At 32.0% G+C, this 14,123-nt stretch overlaps 1 protein-coding gene across 1 annotated transcript in view; it reads right to left on the reverse strand.

The window, feature by feature from the left end:
* LOC134718476 (quinone oxidoreductase-like) overlaps nt 1-7,541 on the reverse strand; it is a 31,210-nt gene extending 23,669 nt beyond the window's left edge. The window contains exons 1-4 of the mRNA XM_063581028.1: nt 7,425-7,541; nt 4,311-4,463; nt 2,657-2,820; nt 1,027-1,078 (exon numbers count right to left, since the gene is read on the reverse strand). Of these exons, the coding sequence (XP_063437098.1) occupies nt 1,027-1,078; nt 2,657-2,820; nt 4,311-4,463; nt 7,425-7,514 (459 nt within the window). The 5' untranslated portion in view covers nt 7,515-7,541. The remainder of the gene's footprint in view (nt 1-1,026; nt 1,079-2,656; nt 2,821-4,310; nt 4,464-7,424) is intronic.
* Nucleotides 7,542-14,123: the final 6,582 nt, after the last annotated feature.

Here is a 14,123-nt window from a genome sequence, read left to right on the forward strand (position 1 = left end):
ATAAAAGGGCAATAACTTCTCTAAGAAGTCATCCAGCAGTTATGACCTTTCGGCCAAGTGAGCTAAAAAAGAAACAGAGCCAAGCAGTATATAGTTCAGTTATATCGTTGACAAAATTGTATGGATTTCAACCAAATTAAGACGTAGTAATAATATAGAGCACAGGCGTCGAAAAAACGTAACATTCAATTCAGATCGGGACATCAGTACGTGAACAATACAAAATATCTATGAATATCATATATCTCCCCAAAAGAGGCGTGGTTTTGACATCCTGGTTTTTGACCAAATTTGCATATAGCCTATAGCAAATGGGATTTCGTCAAATAAGTGAAATCGTGGCTACCACAACATTTGGTTCTCAACGAGTAATCATGTGTTCACTGTAAACTTTTTTATGCAGATTCTACAATCAAAGAAGTATTCTACAAGAAATTGGTTCCTTTTCCATCCTGTGGACGTCAAAATCTCTACCCAAATATTTTTCTTTCGATTTCAACTATCTTGGAACTTAACAGGAATCCTTTCGTTAGTAATAGGCATACATACAACATTAGTGAAATCGACATGATGTTTACTTTATGTTACGAAAGTAGTTCTGCAAGATATTTTTATCAAAGTACTTATACCAAGATAACAATTCTATTGGAACAATAACATTCAATTGTTTGAAGATATGGAAATCTATAAAAATCATAATAGATATTTTTTATAAATCTTATTTTTCAATTAACAGAATCTGGTTTAAAATCATGTCACTGTAATTTACCATGACCTCTCTCGGGTAGTGGTCTAAGTAGTTTATCTACTGTGATCACTAGCATGGCAACACGGAAGTTGGTGCGTACGAACCCAGCTCATGGAGAGGTGCATAGACTGTGATCTTAACTGACAAGGACCGCAACTTCCACCGCAAAATAAATGGCACAAATGATATAGCCAATGTTGCTGAATGTGGAGCTAAACACTAACAAACAAACAAACACTTATTTATTATATAATATGATTCTATGTAATACTACTTACTGCACCACTAGCTCCATGTACTAAAACAGTTTCTCCTGCTCTCGCCTTACCTCTAAAATAATAATAAAAACAAATTTATCTACTAATTGTATTTTAGAAACATATATTCTAAAAAAATACCTTATCGTTCGTCCCGCTGTCTATATCACTCTGCTCAGCTCTTAATAAAATTGCATATCACGGCTTCGTGACGTCAAATACGTTGATAACTTTGACCCCAATATATCACCGACGTCATGATATACGAAGCGACGTTGATAAAATTGACTCGAACTTATCAAGTCATCTTTAGGTTTGCTGGTGAAACAAAGAAATGCACTAGTTTCTATTATGCAAAATATGCAAATACAACCCGATAAATCGATTATCTGGTTGTCTGTATATTTATATTGTAAAATATCAGCTGCTCGACACAATATGAAGCCTTTTTGAACTCTTTCGATGCAGATTATTTAATGTGAAGAGTCAATCATTAATTTTATGGTTCAATAAATCCAAAATAAATAATAGCCATTCATTAAATATTTATATGCAGACAACTTGAGAATCGGTACATACATTGATTCAATATGAATGAAAGCAGATGTTATGTAAACATCATTGAGATTGCAACCCAAGACAAAAATAACCAAAAGTCATTTAGGCACAATACTTTATGATATCAAACTTCAATCTTCAACTTGGATGATTTTTTTTCAGAGAACATTCCATAGAAAATAATTTAGCTGATTTTTATGTTAAAATCCCAATACGCCAATCTCGAGTTTTTTTATGAATGAGTTACACTGTTTGACCCGAGGTCATTCGATGTAGATTATGCCATCTATCAACCGATTCTGTGACGTAATAATATAAAACATTGTGAAATGGGAATTTGACGAGTTAGTGCACAAATTCCAAAGTCATCTATAACAACTGTACTGCAACTCAGAAAGAGTAAGGAAAATCTCTGATTAAACCAATTTTTCGAAATTTTAAGGATTTTCTATCCCAGAAATAGATCACCTTGGCTGTATTTGATGAGTTCATTCTAGTGTGAGGGTTATGAGTTCATTCCTTTGCCGGGGAAACCAAATACTAAAAAATTGTTTTTTGCTGTTTCTTCACTAAGTATGCAGCATTGAGGAGTACGGGCATACCCATATCAGATTAACATGTGATCATTCTCATCCTAATAAGCATTTATCTATATTATCAAATGAGAAGACCTCAGTTTGTGTGTCGCTTCTCTTCCTTCCACAATAAATTAATCATCATGCATTTGTGTCCTATGGGTACCATGCATAGTCGCTTTTGTCATCCTCACTTATGATTATTCCGTTTGGGTTATTTTGGAAGGAAAATGAAAATAAAGGCGTCTGGATATTGTTTCCGTCATCGGACGGACTTATATCAAATTTTTCAAAAGATAATTTAAATTTCAACATTTAAAAGTTACAATATACCTGTGGCTCTATAGGTTGTATAAAATACAGTGTACATTACGATACAACAGGTGCCCTTTAAGCTGTATAGTGAGGAATGGCTTACTTTATAACTGTGACCCTAAAGACTGTATAAGGAATAGCTTGGCCCTATAGTTTGTATAAGGAATAGCTTGGCCCTATAATCTGTTTAAGGAAGAGCTTACGATGTAACTGTGGCTCTATAGGCTGAATAATAAGGAATACCAAGTGCAGCACCTTGTTCGAATGTTAAGTTTTTATCGAGAGGTTGTGTAAACCGTTCCTCTGTAAGACAAAACTCAGCATAGCCTCCTGTAACTGTTTGCATTGAAAATACTCGATCTCCTTCCTAAATTTTATGAAAATATTTTAATATAGTTTTATAATTACACTAACATATAAGCACAGTTATTGTATTTTGACATATTGTGATGTTCAGTTATTTTGTTTATTTGGTGAGTTATTTTGTGTTGATTGCATATCTGGTAGATATTTTTCTTTAATTCATTCACTACTTGTTTAGAGTTTGAACTATTTAGAGATTGACATATTCAGAAAATGTTCCATTATAATATAAATGGGAATAATCCTTCTACCTTTCAAAGAATAGTATTGTAAGTACTGTTATACCAAGTTTTGATTGTTTTATGGTAAGTTGAGGAGAGATATAGGGCAGAAAGTTACCATCTTTCAGTAATGGTAATATTAATCCTTACAAAGACTCTCAAACTGGTGCCCTAAAACCAGATTTATTTTTGGATGAATATGAAATTGTGCTCGAGGCAAAAGTTATTTTTCAGCATGGTATGTAATTGTAACGTGATGGTATCCAAATTGCACCTATGTTGACAGTTTTTTCACCAACGTTTTTTTATGATGCAGACAAAAGTTACTATTTTGCATTTATTTTGTAGATGTATCCGTAATTACTATATAGTTCCACAAATTTAATTATGCATCCATTTGGATCATAGAAAAATTGGTTTGAACCGATCTCCAAAAGATCCATGATTCTGCTATGAGGAGTTCCCAAATTGCATCCATGCTTAAATTCATATCAAACTGTTTTTTTGTTTTATTTATCAATACATTTATAACAATATGACAATAGTCTATGCTTACAATTCATTTTTTAAGAAATGGATGTCTGTATCAATCGGTCTATTTTAAAAGTTGACTTTTTGTTGTCGTCGCATTGTGACCTTTCCATAGATTTTACTTTTTTCAGTGAATACTCCATCTATTGATAATACTGTGAACGTTTTGTGTATATTAAAATATATTTAGCTATGTTGAACATGTTTAAGGAAGTGCAATATGTCAAATCATAAAAATAAAATTTGTTTAGTCTCTAATAAAACATCTAAGATTTTTACTGCTATTTTTGCTTAACAGGTGCAATTTGTTTAACATTAAGTTGTACGTTCTTCAATCAAAACCCAACAAAATTTGAGTCGATGTACATATACATTTGCATAAATGAACAGAAAAATATTCTTGACACAGGTTCATATATAAAATGTCAAATGTATGCTTGCTTTCAAACAACATTTGAGCAGCTTCGCTGCGTCGGAAAGCACATACCTTATGCAAGTGCACGTATACATGTACATGTATAAGACTTTTGGTGATTTTGGAACATTCAAATACGAAATAAAATATTAATGTTTTATAGTGTTCTTATAACAACTCAATTTTCAAACACTTATAGACTTTCTGTAGAGATGTTTTAAACCGAATTAAGTTAACAGATGAATTTATATTCATTTGCATAGGGTAGATTTCTATTAGACGCAGGTCATTTGTTGTAGGGCCTAAATGGAAATAAAACCTACTTACCTTTGAAGTAGTGACATTTTTACCAATGTTTTGTACAATACCAGCTACATCATTCCCTGGTGTATAAGGCAGGGCAGGTTTCACAACATTTGTTCCACTTCTGATATATGTATCCACAGGGTTTATGCCAGCTGCATATACTTTCACAAGAACCTGTTTAATATTCATGATAAAGAACATATTCTAAATTCCATAATTTCCACAAAACACCTTGAAATAAAAAGCATTTGAAAATATGTTTTTTCTTGTCCTCTCTGGAAATACTTGACCAATTTTATCAAATGATGTATAAATGGTTCTGTAAAAATAATACTCATTTGGTCGAGGTCTGATAGAAAACATGACCAACTTACTCAATCTTTGATTCAGTGGATTAAGCATGTTAAGTATTAAACTTTCAACCAGTCTTAGGCCATGATTTTTTTTTAGAAGAGTTGATATATATAGTACATTGTATTTACGGAAAACAGTTTGAATAAAAGAAGAAAGTAAAATCACAAAAATACTGAACTCAGAGGAAAATCAATTTGGAAAGTCCATAATCACATGGCAAAATCAAAAAACAAAACGCATCAAAAACGAATGGACAAGAACTGTCATATTCCTGACTTGGTACAGGCATTTTCAAATGTAGAAAATGGTGAATTAAACCGGGTTCTATAGCGCTAACCCTCTCACTTTAATAACAGTCTCATCAAATTCCGTTACATTTACATGATGCGTTAAATAAACAGTCACAATCAATAAAATAGTCAAAATATGGGAACATCAGTCATCATTGTATAACAATTTAACAGGACACAACAACATCTACTATCTACGAACACATGGATTGATTTGAGTGTCTGACGTCAGAAAAATTATATACGTCACATAAATTTGTCGTTCAATGTGCATACAATAGTTATCCAAAGTACCTGGATTATAAACAATTTTAAATTTTACATAGGCAATGAGCGCAGACAGGGTTAAAAAATAAAAAGTATGTAAGAATAAATTACAGAAATCAAACTAGTCCAAAAGTTATACATAGAATTTATGAGAATCCAAAACTTTTAAAAGGAACAATTTAACAGGACACAAAAACCTATCCACGAACACATGGATCTACTTGAGTGTCCGACGTCAGAAAAATTATATACGTCACATAAATTTGTCGTTCAATGTGCATACAAACAATTTTAAAATTTACATAGGCAATGTACGCATACAGGGTTAAAAAATCAAAAGTATGTAAGAATAAATTACAGAAATAAACCGAGATTCAAACTAGTCCAAAAATTATACATAGAATATATGAGAATCCAAAACTTTTTAAAGGGAACAATTTAACAGGACACAATAACATCTACTGTCTAAGAACACATGGATTGATATGAGTGTCTGACGTTAGAAAAATTATATACGTCACATAAATTTGATGTTCAATGTGCATACAAACAATTTTAAAATTTTTTTCATAGGCAATGTACGCATACAGAGTTAAAAAAAATCAAAAGTATGTAAGAATAAATTACAGAAATAGACCGAGATTCAAACTAGTTCAAAAGTTATACATAGAATTTATGAGAATCCAAAAATTGTCAATTCCACTACGCCATTGATTGATTTCGACGTTTGTGGTTCAACGTATAAAGTAAATCATAATAGAAATATATCATAATGACATATTATAGACAAATATCATACTGACGGGATCTTTTAAAGTACAGAGTCACGTTATAAGCACAAAAGAAATACAAAGAGTCACATATACAAAACAAATCACCAAAAAATGAAAGCCAATACAAACACATTGACGAGATGTATAAGTACCGAGCCACGTCAAACGGATATCACATAAACCATTCAACAGTAAAAGTAATCTTAATAATAGAACAAAAACAAATAAAAGAACAATAAAACATGTTGTTAAGATGATACACAACATCAGTACGCAGAATCTATACATCAAGACCATCGTGTATTATTTGAGAAGTTGATACGGAATATTTATCAACAAGGTCTTGGTACCTTCTGATGAACTTTTTTAGAAAAAGGACGAGACGTTCTTTGACATACCCCTGGTTCATCAACTTTCTACTCAGACACTGATGACGTGTTACAAAGTCTGAGTAGGAGCTGCAAGCTCTTGCATATCGAATAAGTTGGGAAATATATATCCCATATGCAGGTGAAGCTGGTATATTGCTACTAAGGTGGGGGAAATTTATAATTTCGAAATTAAAATCGTCTCGTTTGTCATAGATTCTGGTACTGAGATGACTGTGTAAGTCAAATTCGAGATATAAGTCTAAAAATGAGGCGGAGGAAGCCGTGTCTGTTGTTTCTTTAATCTCGAGTTCTGGGGGATATATTAATGGAACCCAATCAGAAAAGTTCGGATTGTTTAAGGAAAGAACATCATCAATATATCTGAAAGTGAAATTAAATAATCTGGCTTCTTTGATCCTCTTGTTTTTGACAAGTGTCTGGAGGAACTCCGATTCATATGAAAATAAGAAGAGGTCGGCAAGAAGAGGCGCACAGTTTGTTCCCATAGGAATGCCGACAACTTGTTGGAAAAGTATACCTCCAAACTCAACAAATATGTTGTCGAGAAGAATGTGTTCGAGGATACAAATGCCCCTGCTCAAGCTTTGCAATTTTCAAAGTTCTAAATGGGCATAACTCTAGAACAGTACATGACTCAATGCCTAAATTTGAATTTTGACTGCGTGTTGTGGTTCTAAGCATTGCGTATAAGTTTCATAAAATTTGAAATAGTCAAACTCAGTGAGAGTGTGAAATTGACAAAAATTGCAATTTTCCAAGTTATAAAGGGTCATAACTCTAAAATGGTAACTGACTCACTGCCAAATTTGAACTCTGTGTACGAGTTTTGGGTTTTTAGCTTTGTGCATGAGTTTCATAAAATTTGAATTAAAAAAACTCAAATAAGAGTGCAGAAACGAAAATCAGGACAGAAAGACGGGAGGATGGTCAAGGAGCATACACACAAATTTGCATACATATATGAAAAAGAAAATGTTCGTATGTCCTTGATGTTTGGGGTGTGTTAATACAAATTACAAACTTTATATATTTATTTGAACATGTAGATTTGGTACAAACCTCATTATCTTTGGGTTTTGGTATCGGTACATTTTCTTCTACTTTCAACACTTCAGGACCTCCAAACTGAGCTACCCGCACTGCCTTCATTATATTTCTAATTATAGACGACCTCTATTCATACTGAAATAGAAAGTAAAATCAATGCTATTTGACAAATTTTGTGTTGTATGTCTTCCACAATTCAATGATAACCACAGATTGGGACAGAGTGTCACAGACCCCTAAAGAAGTTTGTGATAGCTTAACAACTTAGGAGCATGACTAATCCATATTAGCTGTTGACTCTGCATTACAACTGATATCAAGGGATGGGAATGATTAATGTCAGAAGTAATGGGTTCTTTGAAGGATTTTTCTGTAATAGATTACCGGTACTCCGATTTTTGCATGTAATCAATAACAATTTTCTTTATCAAAAGTATTAACATAGCTTTTTTTTTTATCATTGGCACTTACAGGTTTTTAAATAACATAAAGTAACTGAAGAAAGATACTGGTAACAACAATTATGCTGCTTAACATATTTATAGTGGAAATTTGTACTTTTCTAAAATAACTTTGTTCTCTAGATTTAACCTCGTATAGAAGATCCAAAATGTGTACAAATAAGATAAGTGATAAAGTTCCGAGTTTCTGCAATAACAGAAACCAATGCATTAGTTACTAGTTATTGTTTTCATTAATTGGATCATTTGCACCATATTTTACATATATTTAAATACATACTGCATCTTTTGCTGAGGTTTTTCTCTTCTTTTTTTTTTTTTTTTTTTTTATTTTTTTTTTTACAGATTTACAGTTTTGTATTTAGCTCATTATGTTTCCTCTGAAATCAATAAATAAAACTAGAGATTTAGTGATCATAGATGTCCCTGCCCTTAGTAACTGAGAGATCCTGATTTTGTTTAAATCAATTTCAAAGAGACACATAGGGCTGGAATGGCAAAAGTGAAAATGAAGAATGTCAACCTTAATCTGTGTCTAGTGGAAAAAAATATTCCATTAACATTTCAATCTATTTCATAAAGGGGTTCTCCATTTACCATGTTTACTATCAAGAAAACACAAAATTATGAATTTTGCCAACAATCAAGAACCATAACTGAAATAGTAAAAGTGGAAATGACAAGAGTCAAACTTAATTTGTGGTCAAAAACATTCCATTTAAAGTTCAATCAAATTCATAACGGGGTTCTCCCTTTACTATCAATTATCAAGACTGTGGAACAGTAAAAGTGAAAACCATGAATTCCTACTAACTCTGCATGGGTCCAAAACATTCCATTCAAATTTCTATTTCTTATCTGGAAACCAAAGTTATGATGAATGGACATGACGATGCCTTTATACCATCTTACTCTAAATAAGGAGCTGGGGTTAAAAAAGGTTGAATAATTTGTTAAGCTAAGGTTATTCTACAGACATGATAGACTGAAATTTCAACTTATTTCCTTGTATGAATTTCATGAATTTATCTTTGTGTTTTAATATTCTCCTTAATTACAGATTATAAAACTGTGGTGCAAATGGAGTAAAATTAAGAACCTATGACAGTATATATTAAAGTTGACACTTAATAAATAAATATAATTGAAATCAAAACAAGTCTGGAAGTTATTGATTGGTAACCCGTGGATTAAAAATCGTCGATAATCTAATCAGTAAAGACAAGAATGCAGTTTCTAAGTCTTTAAACTAAATTAAATTTAAAAACAACATATTTATATTGTAAGTGTCATAGTGGGATTATATACATTCAGCCATTACATAACAGGAATTTCAATGCATTGGTTCATTGCCAAAAGCACTGTACATCCTTAATCTTTATATCATAACTTTTTGACGAATCAGAGGTTTATCTTTAAAAAGCTATAACTCTTGATAATTATGCATTAAGAATAATAATACAAGAGTGCACATGCTGAAATGTCTCGCTCGTTTTATTTATCATCGAATTTATGTTGAAAGGCTGTAATATAAAGGTTTTACTACTAGTATCGCATAAACTTAACATTATCAATGTTCTATGAACATGTTGATTCAGTTTTAATTTCCTGTGTGTGGTAGTTGAACACGAAGAAGGTGATGTATCATTTAATTTACGTTTAGTTGTTGTTTTTTAACATTCTGGTTTGTCTTGGGTTTGAAGATTTAATATTGGTCTTAGATTTTGTTTATGATTTTGAGTGTTCAACATACTGTTTTATTTCTTTACGGGTTTCTGGTTCTGTAATTGCCTTTCCTGCCACTATCTTATAGATTGAACGTCTTTCATTTTTTGGTGGATTTTTCTTGGACAAATTTGCTGATTTTGCAGTAAAGAAAGACTGACTTTGTATGTCACTGCAGTGCTTTCAAAAGTAGCCGGTAGCCGGTGGAATTCCACCGTCTATGCAATGTAAAGGTGCCGCCTACTTTCACTTAATCAAACAAATATTTCTGTATTTTTTTTTATGTGAGGAAATTTCTAAAAATATCTTATTCACGCTAAATATAAAACGAGTCAGAACTAGGAAGTAACAAACATAAGATGTGTCAGTCATTCTGATAAGTCGATATACATATTTTATCCAATCAGGTAACGCATTTCAAGGTACACGTATGGCGTACGGAAAGGGTCAAAAGTAAAAAGAGCAGCATAAGCTATATTTTATAGCTTATGCTGCTTTGTAGCATAAGCTATATTTGACGTACCAAAAGGGTCAATATATATTTGTCTGGTTATGCTGCATTTTAATCGCATATGCTATATAACAAACACTGACTGTGCTATATTTTCAAATTGTAGCATATGCTGTCAAACACATTAATAAAGGGTCAAAACTCGAAAGTAGCATAGGCTGTATAATTTATGTTGATTGGACTGTATATCTCACTGTTGGAAGGCGTGTTTAACGAATCTAGTAAATTGTCATCACTAAAGTCTCCGCCCTTTTTTATCAATACTTCTAGAAATGAAATGTATAATACGATCATTTGAAATTAAAAAAAGCTTTTTTAATGATCAAGTGGGAGTTTATTAAACAAAAACATTTTTTTTTATATTATTACATTTCATATGATACATATGTTTTTGTCTGGTATATTAGTGGATTTTATAAAACTGGCTTCGGGTAATTTTAAAACAAGGTGACTAGAAACGTGGCACACATGAACAATAATTTTCTTATATCATCTCTGTCTCAGGTGATGTATTAATTATGTACCCAGCAGAGCCTTCTCGCTAACAAATATTCACATGTACGTCCCTGCCGTGGCAATTTCGTACCTTCAGTATCAATTAGTAAATGTTCAGATCAATAAGTCTAAGTATAGTATTGAACATGTTGAATGCTTCTTGTAAATAATTTCATAGAGTTGCACATGTATTAGCGTTGACCGTGCTTCTTACAAAATGTACTTCGGTCAACCCTATGAAATTACACAAAGAAACATTCAATTCTTGAATAAAATTTTCAAAACCTGATAATAAAATTACCAAATAATCCTTGAACCTTTGGCTAAGGCCGCAATACGAACAGATATGCCATTGACAAAAAAGTACGTACATGTATGCAGCAGGAGAATTGGATTTAAGCTTTACAGTGGGACTAAGTTCATAATTTTATGAACCATTTTTTAAAAGTTTTTACAAATATTCACTGGCTATAGTACTGCTCTTAATAAGATACCGGTATTAACAGGAACATTTTGGGGACTAGTCTACAGCTGCTGACACCGAGTTCTTATTTTGAACAAGAAATATAAAAAAGAGTCTTAACGGGATATTCCTTAATTTTAGAAAAATGCAAACAGGAAACTTAATTTCTTTGTTGAAATGATACCAAAATCTACGTTCTATCATACATAATTCAAACAAAGAACAAAAAAAAAAAACAGAACAGAAAGAACTATTTCCTTGAAAATCGGCTCAAGCAATAAAACAGCATTTCAGCTTTAGAGCGAGAACAAGAGTCATAATTCTTTATTACACAATTTTGTAGTTTTTAGCCGGACAGAATCAAGAATCATTGGGAAAATATAATACATCTAATAAGTGAAAAAATTCGTGTATGTTTTGTTATAATAAAACACCCATGCAACCGTGCATCTCATATGGCATGATAGTATCCGACCAGAGACGGATTTAGGGGGGTGGCCTTTTTGGGACAAAAATTGGTTGATTGTATAGGGAATCACTGAGGCGTGATCGGAGCAGGCGCCCTCTTAGGCAGTCAAAGTGCCCCCACTTATGAAAATTTCTGGATCCTCCACTGCCGACACTACTTTAATGTTTCGGAAGTTGAGCTTGGGATGGTCATTTTTAGATGCATTATTAGAATATAATCAAATATGAAAGTTATTCATGTATATATTGATATATTTATGTTTTCATTCTTCTTCCATAGATCTAGTTATTATGACAGATCTGCCATAATCAGGGGTCCAACTGTCAATTTTATGTTAAAGTCTTTCACTTTGATCTACTAAGCATAGCTCAAACACTCTTGTGTTTGCTATACGCAACAACTAGTGTTGTATTGAATATTTGTACACAATCTTCGTCAAACTGTAATAAGTGCCCTTGTTTTATAATACGTTTCTTTATTTTACGTATATATGGATTATATTTTTAGTTATTGACACTAATGGAATATTTTTATTTTTTTAATTTTTTTTATTGTAGTAATTCAGTACGGCCAATTGATAAAACATTAGTAATACTATCATTTATTTCCACGTTATCATAACCCCTATCAAATAATTTCACTTTGAAATTAGTTAAATTGTTTATTTAATTTGTTATGGTCACTTGTGTTTCTAATTTGACGTACTGTTTCACCTTTAATAAATTCTTTGAATACATGCTGTGAGTGACAGCTATATGATATCTGTGCAGAAACAGATAAGACTCATCGAACCTTTAAACAAACTTATAAGTAAGGGTTATCGTACCAATATTGTAATTAGATCTCTGAATATTGTTCACATTAGCACTAATATTGATTTTGTCATTAGCAAATTAAAACATAACTAAATTTCATTATCTTTTTAGGCGAGATGTATAGAGACACAGCCACGTTAACTTTTATTTCTATAGAAGTCGCTCTTCACTATACTACTACCTGTCGATACATTTATTTTTGGCATTGCACAAGTCATGTCTTCTTTAACTATTAATGACGTTAAAATACTAAATCCCTGTGATGTGTTTTAGTCGATTTTAGTCTCTGATGCATGATTTTTTACTATTAATTGGTTTTGGCTTTTAACTAGCTGTCAGTAACTGCGAGTACTCTCAAATCGTATTTTCTTGTTAATTCGACCTGTTGATACTGTTTATAATGCTTTTTTGTTATTTTTTATTTATATGGATCTTGTCTGTACACCAGCTTTGATTATTTGTAATATCTTCAATTTTTCACTTATTCTTACAACATTTGTATAAACTTCAAGATTATAAAAAAACGTTTTTTTTCTAAAGTGAACATTGATTGGTTAAATATTTCTCAGTGTGTTTGAATTTGTTTGTTAGCCTTTTGGTCATGAATGTTTGTCTCTGTTTAATTAACTGTGCATTTGTATTCAGATATCGCAGATCAAATTTATTCGTTCATTGTGTAATCATACGTTTTTTGATTGAGTTAAGTCTGCCAATTGATATTTTATCGTATGTGTTTCTATATTGTGATGTTATGCTATTGTTTCAGAAAAAGGGAGAAGGTTTGGATCCATTAAAACGTTTAATCCCGCTGCAAATGTTTGCACCTGTCCTAAGTCAGGAATCTGATGTACAGTAGTTGTCGTTTGTTTATGTAATATATATGTGTTTCTCGTTTTGTTTATATAGATTAGACCGTTGGTTTTCCCGTTTGAATGGTTTTACACTAGTAATTTTGGGGCCCTTTATAGCTTGTTGTTCGGTGTGAGCCAAGGCTCCGTGTTGAATGCTGTACTTTAACCTATAATGGTTTAATTTTTAAATTGTTATTTGGATGGAGAGTTGTCTCATTGGCACTCACACCACATCTTCCTATATCTAAGAATTGGTTTCTTCAAATGTATTTCAAGGTCAAGCATGCCATGTGTTGTAAATCGTTGACCTTTGATTACATCAACATCTAAGAACGACATTTTAGCAATTGAGATTTCATAGGTGAACTTTAATAAGGGATTATAATTATTTGCTAGACGAAACGAATATATAATTTCATCTAGATATGCAGATTTGATTAACTTTCATAACTTTGCTACTGCAAAAATGTTTTGTCATTGTTCAGAAATGTTAACAAAACAAATGAATAACTACGCAAAAGTTACTCCAAATACAGTACTTGTCTGTACTTCTTTAAGGAGGGTTAAGATCATTTAAAAAGAGAGGCAAACGGTACCAAAGGAACAATCAAATACAAAGGTCGCAAACCGATACAGCTATGGTGAAAAACGAAGACCGACGAGAAGACAAACAGCTGATCAGCCAACTTATAACAGCATACAAAACAATAACCTCAGCAACACGAAAACTGGAATGATCTCAGATGCACCTGAAGGAATTGAGATCCTGCATTGTGGCCACGGAGGATTTTTTTTTTAAATATGAAAGTTATTGTGCAATCACAATCATTTTTAGAAAGCCATTCACAGTTTGTTTTTTATGAACATCAAGATTATTTTTTCATTCGGTTTTATGGGTTATTTTCTTTTTGAGAGTCCGTA

The sequence above is a fragment of the Mytilus trossulus genome, chromosome 5, assembly GCF_036588685.1.
Source record: "Mytilus trossulus isolate FHL-02 chromosome 5, PNRI_Mtr1.1.1.hap1, whole genome shotgun sequence".
Classification (NCBI taxonomy): domain Eukaryota; kingdom Metazoa; phylum Mollusca; class Bivalvia; order Mytilida; family Mytilidae; genus Mytilus; species Mytilus trossulus.